This window comes from Cibotium barometz, chromosome 15 (assembly GCF_041138505.1).
Source record: "Cibotium barometz isolate CiBa-2024 chromosome 15, ASM4113850v1, whole genome shotgun sequence".
In the NCBI taxonomy this organism is placed as follows: domain Eukaryota; kingdom Viridiplantae; phylum Streptophyta; class Polypodiopsida; order Cyatheales; family Cibotiaceae; genus Cibotium; species Cibotium barometz.
Window position 1 is genome coordinate 37,607,388 of NC_141060.1, and position 16,277 is coordinate 37,623,664.

Below are 16,277 nucleotides of genomic sequence, written 5' to 3' on the forward strand. Positions count from 1 at the left end.
TAGGTTAAATCTTGAGTATGGAATTATTTGGCATCTCAGTGCGACAAAAATGACCTGCTAAGACGAGGCCTACACAGAGGAGGAGCTGCAGGTTCACCATGGAGGCCTGCATTAGCAATAACCCAACAACCCACGCCATCAAGAAGGGCCCTGGAATGTTCTAGAATCTGGAGAAAACAACAAGCGCCCCTTTGCCCGTGAAGTGGAAACTGGCATGCAAAAATAGGAGAGAGATCCCCCGCCCAACGGCAGAGCCTCTTCCGTACATCACACGTTTCCCCTGCCCAATCTCTTCCCGCCAAATCACATTGTTTAATGCCCTAACCAATCCTTGATTATCCTTCTAACCTCGTCATTAGAATAATATATTTGGTCTAACTTGTTTTCCTCTCTCTACTAAGCGTGTATTTGTGGAGAACACAAAAACTTGGGATAATAGCTGAAATGGTTTCTCACTATAGCCCAATGGTGGCACCCGTCCCCCCCCAAGGAGATACTCGGTCTCAACCTACCTTCACGGCATTTAAATTCATTACCAACTCTCACATATTTTTAAAAAATAGTTTTGTGTGTGACTTTGATTGGAAAGATTTTAGCGGTCTGGAGAGCTGCAAGGCATGTTATTGGTTACACAAACATGGATAGGAGAAGCACAACATCAACCCCCCCCAGACAAAAATACACCAATACTTGTTCGCAAGCTACATCGATTTCTGGAGCCGCGCCTACAAAACTATGTGAACCAAGTTGTACAAGTTCAGATGGCATTCATGGATTTAAGGAGACTAGCAACATATTGTGGGCTTCATGTACCTAAGTGATTGTTTAATACTTGCTCGGAAGATAACTTAAAAATGGAGAAAAGTTTAAAAAATTTACTATTTATTATGCAGACACTCTCTCTTCCATGTCTCTCTCCTCCATCTCCTTCCCCCTCTTCTTCTTCTTCTTCTTCTTCTTCTTCTTCTTCTTCTTCTTCTTCTTCTCTCTCTCTCTCTCTCACTCTCTCTCTCACACACACACACACTTTTCCATCAAGAAAGAAATTGAGACTTTTTTAGGCCTCATAAGAAATGGATTAACAAAGTTGTTTAGATGTCTAATCTTTGTGTCCTTTGGAGACAATCTTAGGTTGATAAAGGCCAAAAGGGGGATAATGGATATCCAAAAAGTTTTTAAAATGCCACTTTTCTTAAAAGGCTCCTCATACATGTGGCAAATTGTCCCCTTCCCTTGTTTTTAGAAATTTCAAAAAGGCCACTTCTTAAATAAGTTGACAAATAAAGACATGGTCCTACTTAATTTTGTGCTATATCAATACAAATATATGTATATATATTGTAACAACGTGAAATAAAGATATGGTCTTACCTAAATTTGTGCTATATCAATATAAATATGTGCATATTGTACCAACATGAAAATTGTATCAATACAAATATGTGTATACTGTACCAACATGAAAATTGTATCAATACAAATATGTGTATACTGTACCAACATGAAAATTGTCTTTCATGTTGGTCCAAATGTGATCTCGTTGAGTGTTGTTAAAGTCATGCATAAATTTTATGAGTAGTTTGATTTTTTTACAAACGGATGCTTGTCACCCATGAGATAGATTGTTTATCCCTAATGCTAGTTTATAGCATTTCAAAGAATATAAATATACTTACATTTGGAGGTGTATACTATTGATCTCACTATGAATTGGAAAACTTATTTATTATCAAAGTTTGCCTTGACTATTTCAAAACCTTGTTATATCTAATAAGTTAATAGTGTAGAATGTTGATTTTCCCAAATAGAATTGGTATACCATAGCTTGAAAAATTATTACTGGACTCAAAAGTTGTTGGAAAGAATTTATGAATGTTTGTTTCTTGCAGGCATAAAAAGTGAGATGACACAAGGTGAACATGCTTCTCGTATCATTGAAATATGATCAAATTCGTTGTCTGGTGTACAATTTCCATGAACTAAAAAAGAAGTTGTACACAAGTATGTCCACCTCATCGAGCTTCAAAGTGCTTATGCTATGTGCGTTCTTTCTCCTCTTACTTCTACCTTTTGGTTCACTAATCATCTCTAAGCTATATTTTCCTTTGAAGGCATCCTTGTGATTAGTTTGCTAATAATGTACAATGATTGAAATAATTGTCTCTTCAACTTTATCCTTTTTAATCCCAATCACTTTGGCAATCCAAAATGGATGTCCAAGCTCATTATCCTTTGCCAAAGTAGCCAATAAGAGTGCCTTCCTTTATTTCTTGGGGGACACCACTCCACATATCTTACAATTGTTCTCTTTTTACTTTTAATCTTCTAGTGCCTAAGTATATTTCTCTTACCAGGACATTTAAAAGAAAATCAATTTCTGCTGGGATACGTATCTCCATATGGCACCTTGCATCAGAAGTAATTGGCCACTAAAAAAGACTCACCAAAGTCCATTCATTATTTTTTGCTCTTGTAAGAATAACCTCTTGGTTATGGAAGAAGTCATCCCACCATGAAACATCTTGATTCCCAACATACTTCTTTGCTCTCTGTAGTAGCCTCTTTTTTTCTTCAATACACTTCTTGTGATCAATTTCTCGACCAAAACTTTTTGCATCCTTTGTCTCCTTTACCCTTAAAAGTGGTTGTAGCTTTGCTGCTTACATGATTGTTTGAGGTACAAATTTGAGGAGATGGAGACCCTTTAGTCATTCATTATGAGATGAAAGTTGTATACTATAAAGGATAACTTTTCCATTCTTATCTTTCTTTATCAAAAAAACAATTGCAAACTTAAGTTATTGAGTTGCTTGAGTTCTATTTGTTTTTTCCCCATAAGAAAACAACTTGAAGTCATATGTTTCTTATAAATGCACTACCATAGGCCTTAGTATGTATGCACTCTCAATAAAACAAAGAGACATCATCATTGGCAAGGTGAAGGCATCATGAGGAGAAAGTTTTTTTAGAAAATGTATTGAACATTTATCTATGTGATCATGAACATTTATCTATGTGATCATGAACATTACCAACTACTTATGAAAGTTCACCTTGACTTTGTTGAACACACCCAAACAAACCAACATGTGTAAGTATCCAAAAATAATTTGATTTTTTTTTTCGAAAGTAGTGTTGTCAAGTTGAATAAGGATCCTCAATTTGGGACCGTAGCATGCGTATATGGGATACCATTAACATAGCTCAATCAAGTTTACCATTGACATAGCTCAATTGAGTTATGCTTCCAATCACATCATCCCTAGTGGCAATCCACTAGAGGCCCAAGAGGTAGCTTGACCAAGTTACCATGGGACACTATCAATGACTACGTAACTCTATCGAGTTATGTGGTGGACATCCACAAAGGCACCGTGTAACTTGATTGAGCTATATGGTGGACATCCTCTTATATTCAATCAAGATACAAGGTGGACATCCATGTAACTTGAGCGAGTTACATGATGGACATCCACAAAGGCACTGTGTAACTTGATCGAGCTATATGGTGGACATCCTTATATATTCAATCAAGATATAAGGTGGACATCCATGTAACTCGATCGAGTTATATGGTGGACATCCACGTAGGTATCCATGTAGGTACCACTGCATAACTCGATTGAGTTATGCAGTGTGGGCATCCCCATGGAACTTGATCGATATACGAGTTGCTTATGTGGACGTCCAGTATGTGCCTCGACCGAGTTACTTACATAATCCATGGCATTCGTGCACATCAAGATGCGCACTTCGATGATGTTCAAAAGAATGCATACTTCAAAAAAAAAATCACGCAACTAGACTAAGATACATGGATACCCATAATGGATACGTGTTTATTTTAATTCCTGGTAGGCATTTAAAAAATGTAATTTTCACTTAACTCAAACGAGTTACATAAATAGCAATTAAATGGTGCTAATATATGCAATGTTGCCCAAAATTTTTCCCTAATTTTTGACCGAGTTATGCGGATAACCATTAAAGGATTGACACGTGTTCAATTATGATTTTCTTTTGTAGATTTTTTGGAACTCAATCGAGTTATTTGGTAAACCAATCGTGAGGTGTTTCTTATGTCAAAAACCTTAACCCCAACTTAGTTGAGGTTATAGAAAGCCCCTTTTTTTTCTCCCTCCTCATTTTTATTGTTTACTCTTAGAGCTCCCTCTCTGCCTAATCTACATTAGCTATTCACATATGTTGAGATGTTGAGCTCAACATGAGCTGATACTCATGACATGCCTGGGTGACCATTCGACATTTATTGTTATAAGACCTTTGGTACATGGAGATTTGAATATACCTGTCACGGATCTAAATTTATAGGAAAATAGAGTTAAATGAAACTTGCAAGAATTTGATTAAATCAAATCAAATAACTCATCAAATACCACATGTTCAACATATTCAATATTTGAGTGGAAAACAAATAATACTTAGCTCACATAGCATAACTCCCAGATTGGGTGCAATCATCCCCCCTCATGTGTGTGGCCTCTCCCCACACATGAGTATACGAGATACTTTATTCCAAATTAGGCCATAGCCTCCAAAAATACAAAAAGGTGCTTTTCTTGCACGACACTCTCTTATGCTCAAAATAGAGTGCCCATAAATCAAGGCTAGGGTTTTAAGCATATCACGCTTCACAAAATATTGAAGTTCAAGTCTATGCTTGATAAACTAAGGCTTTCCAAATAAATCAAAATGTGCACAAGCTAGCACATGTATATACAAAGCTTGTTTACAAAAATGGTATGCCAAGTAATAAATATGTGCAAATTCTCCTTAATCTTTGGAATCCTCTTCATCTATAAAATAACCAACATTAAATTAGTAAACAAATATCCCATAAGTATACAAAGCGTAACCACACACATGTTTGCCAGGCATAAGTGACCCAAGAATCACCCCTCCGTATACAAACGCATTGGAGGCCCCAAACATACTTCAATATTCACCAAACGTATTAATATTTATAATGGCATCACCCATGATACTAACATGATTTGGCTTGACGTAAAGATAATCCAAGCATCCCTGAATTATCTAAGAGGATAGAATAATATTTTAAAGAGGGCTTAAAATATGTTTCCATAACAATACTATAAATTAATTATATAAATTAACCATTGACTTTTTACCACACCATAGCATAAACTCAAGAACATAAAAATTAAAGAACACAAGATTGGGCACAATCTTCCCCCCCCAAAGTGTGTGGCTCCTCTACCACATGTGGTATTTAAATCATATTGCATAACTTTAACCCTTGGAGCCATAAATAGTATAGCTTTTCCAGAATTGGGCTTTTACAAAATTGAACCATAGTCCAATGCTTTTAAAGTATCTCATCGAAAATAAACCTTGCCCAACATATATATAATGGGCCAAACCATACATAATAAATTATTTTGCACACATGTGCATGGCTAGATAATTTCGTCCAATGTCCACCTTCGTTGTCTCAAGAACTTATGAACACTTAATTGTGATAAGCTATCCATCACAGATAAATATCACTTAAGTATCCATTCATGAACATGCAAAAGAGTATTCTTGAACACTAACACGAGTGTGTATCATAGACAACTCATGGGCGGTTACAAGATGAGGTTATCTAGTTTCACTTAGTGGGCACCCTTGGCTTTAGCCTGAAAACATGCATTTTTTCAAGAAGAATAACCAATCTCTCCTAGTTAGCCAAGGAGTTTCACTTCAAGGTCTTCTAATGAAACATCATATGCAAAGTTGGGCACCTAAAACTATAATCTGATCGAATATCCAATAATTGCGAATCCCCTTTTCTTTGGGAACCATAATTGTATACAAGCCCTGTCTCGGAGGTTTAGACAAGGACACTAAATGTGAGTAAATTGCCTATAACTTTTACATTATTACTCATATGATGTTCCCACTTTGCATATCACAAATTCAAATAACATAGACCTTAACTTGATTTATCGAGTAATTTTTGATGTGTTCTACTATTTTTTATATTATTTAAAATGTATTAGAATTGTTGAAAAACATACTATTTTGTCCTTCCACCACATCTACCATTTAAAATGCTCAATTTGTATGGATCTAGTGATGATTAGATTGGGAAAGATTAGTAGAATGTGGGTATAAGGTAAAATTACAAATTTAACGGTTGGATTTTTGTAGATTTACTTTGAAAAATTTGTTATGATTGTTAGAGGCCCATTAAATCAATTGTAATTTAATTCCAGAAAATCAAATATTGAATCTTTCAACCTAAAAACTATAGGGATCAATATACTTGTTGCCATGAATTTATTAAAAAAAATTGGCTTAATTTGAGTATGGGAAGGTCCATTTTCAATCCTCCCAAGTGAAAATTTCCATATTGTGTCCACTCTCCCCTTTTCAAGTCTAAAACCAATCTTAGTTAGGTTTGGAAATCTAGGCTTGGTAAACTTCAAAGCTTAGATATCATTCTGTGTGTGAGGCTTGGGTAGGCACAAATCTTATATATGCATGCCACTTTATGTTCGCATCAGCTTCGAGAGGATCCACATAAGCAGCTTGGCACCTCACCTTGCCACCTCCACCCTCCATGTCAACATGGTCAACCTAGTTGACTCCCCACCTCATCATCCTAGTCATCATATTAATGCCACATCTTCTTGCCACCTTTGCATGCCACCTGGCACTTGGTGACATGGAATGCCACATTAGCCATAATAGTGCCACATGTCAAGAAAATGCCACGTGTCATGCACGCATGTGACACGTGTCACCTCCTTCCCACCTCCCCATTTTTTTCAAAAACATATTTTTGAAAAATTTAATTTAGTAATTTAGAGAAATAAAATATAAAATTTTAAATAATAAAATATATAAAATTGATTAATATAAAAGAATTTAAAATCACTAATTTTAAAGGATTATATTTTGAAATTAGATAAATAATATTATTTTTAAAGTTCATGTTATTTAATTTAAAAATAATAAATTTTTAAATTTTATATTTCTTAAAAATATTTATTAAACCTTTGAATAAAATTTAAAAAAATACATTATAAAAGAAAATGTAATTATATAATTATAAAACAAAAGATATTTTTAAAGATATATTTATATATCTAGTAATGATAAATATTTAGACTTGTTAATAAATATTATTAATAATATTAATTTTTAAGTGGATAATAGTTTATCTTAATTATCCAATCAATCTTAGATAGGAAATCCAATGAGATTTGAAGTGGATAACCTAATTTTCCTATATAATCACACATCTCTAGTACTATCCCATACTTATCTCTAGTACTATCCCATCATTGAGCCTTCATAATTTTTACTCTCTTAGCTTCCTTGAGAATGAACGTGATAGGACTAGACTTCCCCCCATCCACCGAGTTCAAGAGGAGGAGAGGAAAAGGGTAGCTCGTTAGAGAAAGAGAGAGTGGAGAGCACGTCAACGAGCAACACCTTCCGTTGGTGATGATCCAAGCCTTGCTCCTCCTCTTCCACTTCCTCTCCCTCCGCCCTCTTCCCCCCCACTATCCCTTAGTTTAGATAATCCACATGAACCCACCCTTCCTGAGCCCCCTTCTCTTCTACAAGAACCCACCCCCTTCTTTGGACACCCATAGTGTGGATAGGAAAGAACTATCAAAGTCAAGGGCACATCATCGTGCCCATGCAATCTTCCATTCCTATTTCAAAGACCTCATGCCTTCATCACAAGCATGCGTGCTTGATGCTTTGATCGATCTGCCCAACATGGCGAACTGTAAGGTACTTTCTCACATCGGAGGTCAAAGAGCAGAGAGCTGGCATGGCGGTGCTACAAAGTGTTCGTCGTTCCTACACAGTTAACAAGAAGAGGAACTCTGCGGACGCTTTGGCTGCTCGACGGGCTATTGTGGCAGCTATAAGTAGCTCCCAAATGAAGGGTAAAGTGAGTGCCACATCTCGTATCCTTTCCATAGCACCACACACGCACTTAGAGTTGGGTTTATTAGACGGCAAAGTTTAGATGCCAATGAGGTTGGTGCTTTGTGGGCGAGTAGTGGTCGTGTAGTTAGGCATGCATTAGGGCCAAAAACGGCTAGAAAAGGGCTGTTTGTTAATCCAAGGATTAAGAAATTGTCCAATTGTGAATTGACACGTATACAAAAGTATGGCATTCTTGTCTCCTCCAAATGTCTTCTTAACGGTTCTATTTTAGTGGCGAACGGCTAAAACGGCTAAATGTAGACGTTTACGATAGCTAACATTAAAGTTTGGGTCCAAAATAGTGACATCTTGTTCCATTTTTTATTTCAAAAAATCAAGCATTAAGATACGAAATCCTCTTTTCAGGCCTTGAAAACAACGCTATTAATGACAAAACATCAGACGTCTACTTTCCGCCTTCCTTTCATTTTGGCATATGGTTTATTCTTTCTTCTTTGCACTTTCAAAAGATTCACTATTCAAAAGATTCACTATTCAAAAGATTTACTATTTTTCTCTTATCTGTGAGCTTCTATGGCGTCCTCACGTCGTCCTTCTCATAATATAACTTCTTGTGATTTTCATAACACGAGAGAAGATGGTGTTTGGAAACCCATGTCTTTTCGTGTGAATGATTGGGTAACAATGCTTCCCTCTTGCAAAGGTGCCCACAGGGTGAAAAGAACCAAGCGAAATGAAGTGAAATCCCATTGGAAAGGTCGTGTTCTTGCATTCAAAGTGACCGACAATGGCTGGCTTGCAAAAGTTCAACATGTCTACATGGCCAAAGACATGGTGTTGAACTTGGATGAACATCCAATTCTCCATTCTTACTGTAATTCAACAAACCTTTATCTATTTGACACAACACAATATTTCTCTTTCTGATATATTTGTTGTTTGTTTCATTTCAGTTATCTTTCCGTCAACAGCTGTGGAGTGGCAGCCTGTTGAGAGCTTAAGTGGCACATTCAAGGCAATTCACAAGGGGATTGCAGATGTCATGTACGCAGACAAACCACCTTCATTTTACAAATCAGTGGATTTATTTGTGTATTTTGCAGAATACAGGGTTCCATCAAGAGAAGGTGTTCATGGAGAATTGTATGACATACCTATTCCCACAATAATGTCACTAGAATGGGAAGTTCCTGATCCAAATACCATAACAAGCTTCAAATCCAAAATCAAAGATGATATTCTTAAAGCAATGTCTCCTGGAAGGATTTCAAGAAGGATTAAACTTCAATGGTTCTTGCCTATACATGTCTTTGTGGCATGTTTCAAAACAATGGAATTGGAGAGGACAAGAACGATGTGGCTTAATAGAAGACTATCTCTGACTGATCTGGACACTGTACTTGGAGAAGGATGGAGTACCAAGGAAAGTTTTCATATGGGGGACAATATCAGTTGTAGAGTAAGCCCAAATTCTTTGTCCATCTCATACCAACTGTGTCGCCAATCCTTAGTTTTGGGCTATGACTATAGGAGATGGAAAAGCAAGCTTGGTAGTTGGGTCCCTTTGGATTCTGAAGAGAATTGTCCAGAGTTTGAATTTAACATCATAGTCCATCCATTCATAGATCCTAGGAAACTCATAGTAACATCAAACTGGCGACTACAACATGTTAGAGAGTCGCTTGAGTTTCTGGATGAAATATCACCTGAATATAGATTCAAAGTAGATGATATTGTTATCCGTACAAGGATGGAGAGTGTAACCTCATGCATCACATGTCTCCCCCCAAAAAAAGTTGTATTTGAGCCACTTGCAAGGGCAAGTTTGTATAGTTGAAAAGGATAATGTAATCAATATATTCTGCTAGATTTCGTCTCGTCTTCTTCACAAAATTGGTTAACAAATTGTTCGCGACACAAAACAAGGTTTAACAGATTGATATCAAATTATTGATACAGAATTTTACAGAAAATTAACCCAAAAAGGGTGTGTTCATATGGACAAAATGAACAAAACAAAATCCAATATGTGGAATCACTTTGCAAAATCAACTTTCCTTTTGGCATGAGATGACCCTGCATCTTTAGAGAATCTTTCTCTCTTCTGTTTGCTTCGATCAAATTTTGCTGATTGAGGTTCAAGTTCTGGAGTTTTCAGCACTTGAGGTGTTGGAGAGGAAGACTTTAGAGTGGATTCCCCTAATGGTGGTAAGTTGGGCTCCTCTTTGAGACCTTCACGTGTTGGCGAGGGAGATTTGGCAGTGGTGTCTGGTTTTGGAGAAGGTTCTTTGGAGGTTGGCCTTGGAGACTTGGCAGTCTTCTTGGGGAACATGAACAAGAAATTTAATGGAGAGCCAACATTTGCCCTCTTACTACCTTTGTTGGACAAACGACGCTTCTGAATTTTAAATTTCACTGGTGAGTGAAAAGGAAGACCTTTAGCAGCACTCCTCTCTTTGACAGGGGTCTTCTCTTTGATAGGTGTCTTCTCTTGAGCTGGAGAAGAGCTCTTCTCTTTGGTAGGAGGACTAGGGATCTTCTCTTTGATAGGTGTCTTCCCTTGAGCTGGTGAAGAGCTCATCTCTTTGGCAGGAGGGCTAGGGGTCTTCTCTTTAACAGGAGGGGTAGGGATCTTCTCTGTAGCCTGAGAGATCTTTAATTTAGAATGGCTCTTCTCTTTAGAATGGCTCTTTTTTCCCTTGGAAGACTTGCTCTTGGAAGGGCTCTTCTTTCTCTTCTTCTTCTCTTTGGCAGAGGTCTTTTCCTTCTTGAATGAGTCATCCTTGTCTTTGCTTTCCTTCTTCTCCCTTTTCCTTTTCTTTGAAGTTGTATCCTTGGCTCCAGGTGGAAAGGGAGAATCAGGATCATATGGATTGATGGATCTGCTCAAAACCATGGACACTGCCTTCTCCCTTACCCAACTTACCCAAGAATCTGAATACTCATGCAACTAAGACAAAAGAAAATAAGAAAGTAAGAAAACAGGTCACTCAATGTATTCACTAAATCAATCAATGGTTTTTATTCATGAACTTACAGGAAGTGTTGTCATTCTGAATCTTGACTCAAGAAATCTCCAAGCATTAGCAAGAACCATCCATCCACAAGATGTTGAGTCTTTCTGCAAGGGAACTTCCTGATTGAAGTACTTAAAATCTTCAAGTTTGTAGTCTACATAGGTAGAGGCTAGAAAACTCAAGATAAGTTTGGCAGCACTGCAAACATAAAATTTTGAGGGTCAACCAAATAATGGAAATCATGCAAGAAATTTGAGGGTCAACACATGGCAAAATTGATTCTTACATTTTACTTCTCCCATGGATGGATGCCAAAGAGTTCATTAAGATCACATCTCTATCCAATAGATTGATAATAATAAGACTCCAATGGCCTCTGTGATAATATGAGTACTGAAATTAGTAATGAATACTGTCATGTCTATAATAGGCAAAAGGTAATTGAGTATGAGTCTTACACTTCAACATAAGGGTACACAATGTAATGTAAGCATATCAAAGTTTTTGAGAAAACTTGCAAGATCCCCTTGCCTATTGAAAAGGCACTGTGTAACAAGGGGATCAAGAATTGTCACTTGCACAGCCATTGATTCATGAAGATCCCTCATAAGACATCTGGATACACAAACAAAACATGTCAACAAAATATGGTTCCTGGGAAATTCATCAAGAAAACAAAAGCAAATCCCTACAAACCTCAGGCAGATGAAGAGGACTGTGTCAGATATCTCAATATTAGGATTCACAAGCATGCTTGTGTCCTCAGGGGCAATGTCACAATACACCTCATCCTCTCCAGGCATGGACACATCTACTATCATTTGACCTGTCACATTCTTATAAAGCTCTGAATTGGATGAATGGAGAATCTCAGCTTGCTGAGAAAGAAGTGCATCCTCTGAAATTTTCTCCTGCTCTCTCTCTTTCTCAACTTCTTCTTTGATATCGTGAGCTTTTCTTGTATCATAAGGATGAGAAATATCTTCAATAACAACAGACTGCTTGGGTTGCCTTGCTGGAGGGATATTAAGAATTTCAAAAGCTCTCATATCTTGACTTGGAATAGGCTCCAAAGCTTTGTCAAACTTATATCTAAGTCTGGACACCAGCACAAAATCTTTGCTCATAAGAGTGATCCTATGAGCAAATGCAGCAGCAATGTAGCCATCATTCATAAAGTCGATTAAAAAATCTTCAGCAGCCTCTTGAAGACACATGAGGGCCTGGGTTTCCCATCGAACTTTCTGAAGATATGTGTTTCTCATTTTACCAACTAACCTTTCTGATATGTCCCTGACAACCCGAGTAAATGGCAGTCGAGGGATGAGAAGACTTGTAGATTTCTGTGCTGCTCTTATCTCTCTTAAGGACTTCACCTGATAATTCAATCTCTTTCTTGCTGTCGTCCTCGCACGAGGCTTTGGAAGGGGCTTTTCCTGTTCGGAAGGTCCTGGCTTGTCTTCAGCTTTTTCAGTCTCCAATGGTGGGTAAACTTTCCTTGCAGTCTGCTTTGTCCTTGCCATTGAGGCTAGAAAAAGAGACCAGATCAAGCAATTTGTATAATAGGACAAAAAAATGAGGTAGCCCGAACGAAGCGATATAGGGAATCCAAAGATTATGGAAGGTGATAATCGCTTGATTCGGGCACGAAATAAAAAAAAGAAAAATCTCGAACGAAGCGATGAGGAGAATCCTAGAGGTTCGGATGTGTGTTATCGCTTGATGCGGGCACGATTTAATGAAAAATTGAAGACCCGAACGAAGCGATGAGGAGAATCCTAGAGGTTCGGATGTATGTTATCGCTTGATGCGGGCAGGATTTAATGAAAACTTGAAGACCCGAATGAAGCGATGAGGGAAATCCTAGTGAATCGGATGTGTGTAATCGCTTGATGCGGGCAGGAACGAAGCGATGCGGAGAATCCAAGGATCTCGGATGTTCGTTATCGCTTGATTCGGGTAGGGAATTGTGAAAACGCTTGATATGGGAAAAGTGGGGTTGAGAAACAAAAGGTAGCCTGGTTTCGCTTGATACAGTGACGGAGAAAAAAATGAATATTTTTAACAATATTAAGTTTTTATACCTCGGATATGTCGTACAAAGTACCGTTGAGTACACGTGGTATGTAATCATTATTGCCACGTGGCATAAACGGTCACTATTTAATATCTTTTAGTCACGCGCTTTTAAATTTTTTCCCCAGTTTTGGACCACTCATTTGCGTCAGATCAAGCTGTACACCGTTTTCTTTTCCAAACCCTATTTTGCAAAAATCAAAATTAATTTCGAGACCTTGGAATTATCAAAGCCCGCACCAAGCGATAGAGTCATTCCAATTTTTTTGGACCTTTCATTTTCGCTTGGTTCTGGCACATCAGAATTTTTCAGGCATTTTTCTCAAATATCTCAATGAGTAAAGGTGTTGCGGGTCGACATGAGCTTGTTGAAGAAAGCCCAAGTGAGAAACTCTTGAATGCTATTTTGCAAGATGGTCATGATATGAAGGTATACGTTGATGCAGTGGAGATTTTCAATCCAAGGTTTTCTCTTTCAGATGTTTTGTTGAAGCTCAAGGACATTCTTGAAGATGAGTACAACCAATTTGAAATGTCAATTCAAGCTCATTGTTTTCGTATCGGAGACCATGATTTTTGTCACCTTACAGATTTTACACAGCTATCTGTGGAGAAAGCCAAAGTAACAAAGAGGTTCAGTAGATTTTCAAATAGAACTTCTTTCACATGCCCTTCATCCATTTCTTGTCCTATCCATAAAAAACATTGCAACCTTGTCCCCAAGGATGTCTCCTTTCTTTTCTTCCTATTTTTGAAAGCAAAAATACAGGATAAAGAGCAACAACCAGAAATTGATGCAGAGAATGAGGAAGAAAACTTAATTGTCACCACAGTTTCAAAGTTAGAGAAATGTGAAGTTTTAGAAGAGGAAGAAATTGACGTTCAAGCTGAGGAGAGAGAAAGTGCAAATCTTGATGTTGCAGAATTTAGGGCTTCCACTATTACTGAAGAGCCTTCAGAGGTAGCAAGTATATCTGAATCCTCTATTACTCTTCCAAACCTTCCTTTCTTTTATATCAATGAGAAAGGTTTTATTCCTCTTTCCTATCTTCAATGTCTCTTCAATATCAGAGAAGACTACTGTATTGCAGCAATTTCAGAAGCTTGTGAAGTGGCCAAAGACTTTATTGATACAGAAGTAGAGCCAAAGGAAGAGTTTTTGGCACTTGATTTGCAAACATCTGACAACTCATTTATCCCTGCTCTACTGATGCACTTGCCTTGTGCCTTAAAAAAGTGGAAGAGGGGAAACCTTCCTTGAGTGATGAGGATTTTGAGGACAGGCTAATTGAGTTAGGTATTGAGTCTTTTGGCAGAGATTTCAAGCTTCAGGCAGATTCTGATAAAGTGGAAAGGGTTGGCTCTTGCAACTTGATGAAAGACAAAGTAGTAATTGAGGATGAGTTGCAGAAGGTAGCTTCCATTTAATCTTTTGTTAAATGTTATTGTGATTGTAATTTTTTTTAATTGAGGTTTTTGTCTTGCAGATTGAATTGCTTGATAAGGATGATTTTCTGGGAAGAGCTAGAGGCACCAGAGTGAAATCTACAGAAACAAGGTCAAGAAGGCCTTCATCTGCTCTCATGCACTACTTGCCTACATTGGATAAGGCTGTGTTCTGTGCATTCCACATGAACTTCTCTGAAGATGCTGAGTTGCCAATATTTGCCTTCAAGGTGTTGTCAAAGTTTATGGGATATACTCCCCTTCAAATAAATGCTAACAAGGTTTTGCTTCTAGAGAGAGCTGCTGCTCTTAGAATCTTTGGATATGCTGCAGGTTTCAATGCCTCAAGAGCAGGATACTTTCTTTGCTACTCTAGCTATGCAGCTGCAGCTGAGGTGTCAGATATCAATCTCCTTGGAGGTTATAGAAGGAGAAAATTTTTGAGATACAGAGGTGACATGCCAAGTAGTCCCAAGAGAATCAAATACTAATGTACACAATATTTTGCAAGGACCAACTTTATTTCAGCAAAACTTTTTGTTAGAGGTACAAATGTGTTAGTAATCATTAGTCTCTTTCTTGAGGTGTTGGTGTAGTTTCAGATTGCTGGGTCTTTGATCTCATCCTTTGTAATTGCCTCCTGTAGAACCAATTGAATAATTCGTTTAGTGCATTGCTTCTTCTTTGTCCACCTCCTCCTCTTCGGGTACATCTAAAAAAGGAAGTTCTCGCTTGATAATGAGACTTTTCCATTCCTTGTGTATTCCATGTTGCAAGTGGTCCTTCTGTAGCAAAATATGGTCCATGCAAGTAAAGAATATGCTACAAAGAAAATTTTTGTTAGTACATTTAAGAAATTACAAGTAATAAGTCTGGACACACCAATTTATAACTGTTTTGATAAGTCTGAATACTCACCAAGTAATAAGTTATGTCTTTTTCTCCCCAGGCATCTGTGATAGCTTTGATCAAAAGCTTTATTGCGTTTTTGAAATCATCTGCATAAGTATTTGAACCAACTTGTCGTCTAAGGACTTTGAAAAAATTGTCGAGTTTTTTCCAAACTTCCATACGTTTGTTGGCTACATCTGGTCTACTTTTGACATTTGTGGTGATGACACACAGCTGTTTCCAACAGTTCCACATTGCGTTGACTTGTTTGGTGTCATGGTTGCTCAAAAATCTTCTCACTTTTGCTCCTCCCATTGAAACATCTTGCAGAACATCACCTGTACCTCCAGAAAGAACAGGATCTTTTTTAAGATGCACTTCCCCACCATGAAAACCCATTTGAGAGAGCAAGGCTTCGCACTTTTCTATGCACTCATCTGCAAGTTTAGTCGGCTTAATAGAATATGCATAGTCCAGATGAAGTTTGAGCAATTTGTCCAAGATTCTTATCTCTGCATGCAGTGTACATATATGCACATTTTTCAAATGTATTGGTAGAATTGGATCCCATATTTTAACAGAAGTTGGATAATCGACAACATTCACATTATTTCTGGATGGTGGTTTTCCAATCTCATTTTCTGCAAGCCATTCTTTTGTCCCTGTGCTTGCCATGCAATAAAGACATGGATATTTGGTATTTGCTCCTCCACATACACCAAACATACACTTCAACGCCTTGAGGTCGGCACTCAAATGCCATTCCACAATGAAATCACCTATGTCATCAACATGAAGGTGTTCACCTGTATTCTGGCTCTGAATAACTGAAGGAATGTCTGTTTTTTAGAAGAGCCACTTTAATGTTTCATGACTCTCTACTGGTACCTGAGCTGATCCAATCCACCATAG

At 37.6% G+C, this 16,277-nt stretch overlaps 1 protein-coding gene across 4 annotated transcripts in view; it reads right to left on the reverse strand.

The window, feature by feature from the left end:
• Positions 1-354, reverse strand: part of UGLYAH (ureidoglycine aminohydrolase) — a 123,562-nt gene extending 123,208 nt beyond the window's left edge. For all 4 annotated transcript variants that reach the window (XR_015267553.1, XM_086809609.1, XM_086809608.1 and 1 more), the window contains exon 1: positions 55-354. Coding sequence is in view for 3 of the 4 variants with exons in the window: in XM_086809609.1 (XP_086665735.1) it covers positions 55-139 (85 nt within the window). In the remaining variant the exon portion in view is untranslated. The remainder of the gene's footprint in view (positions 1-54) is intronic.
• Positions 355-16,277: the final 15,923 nt, after the last annotated feature.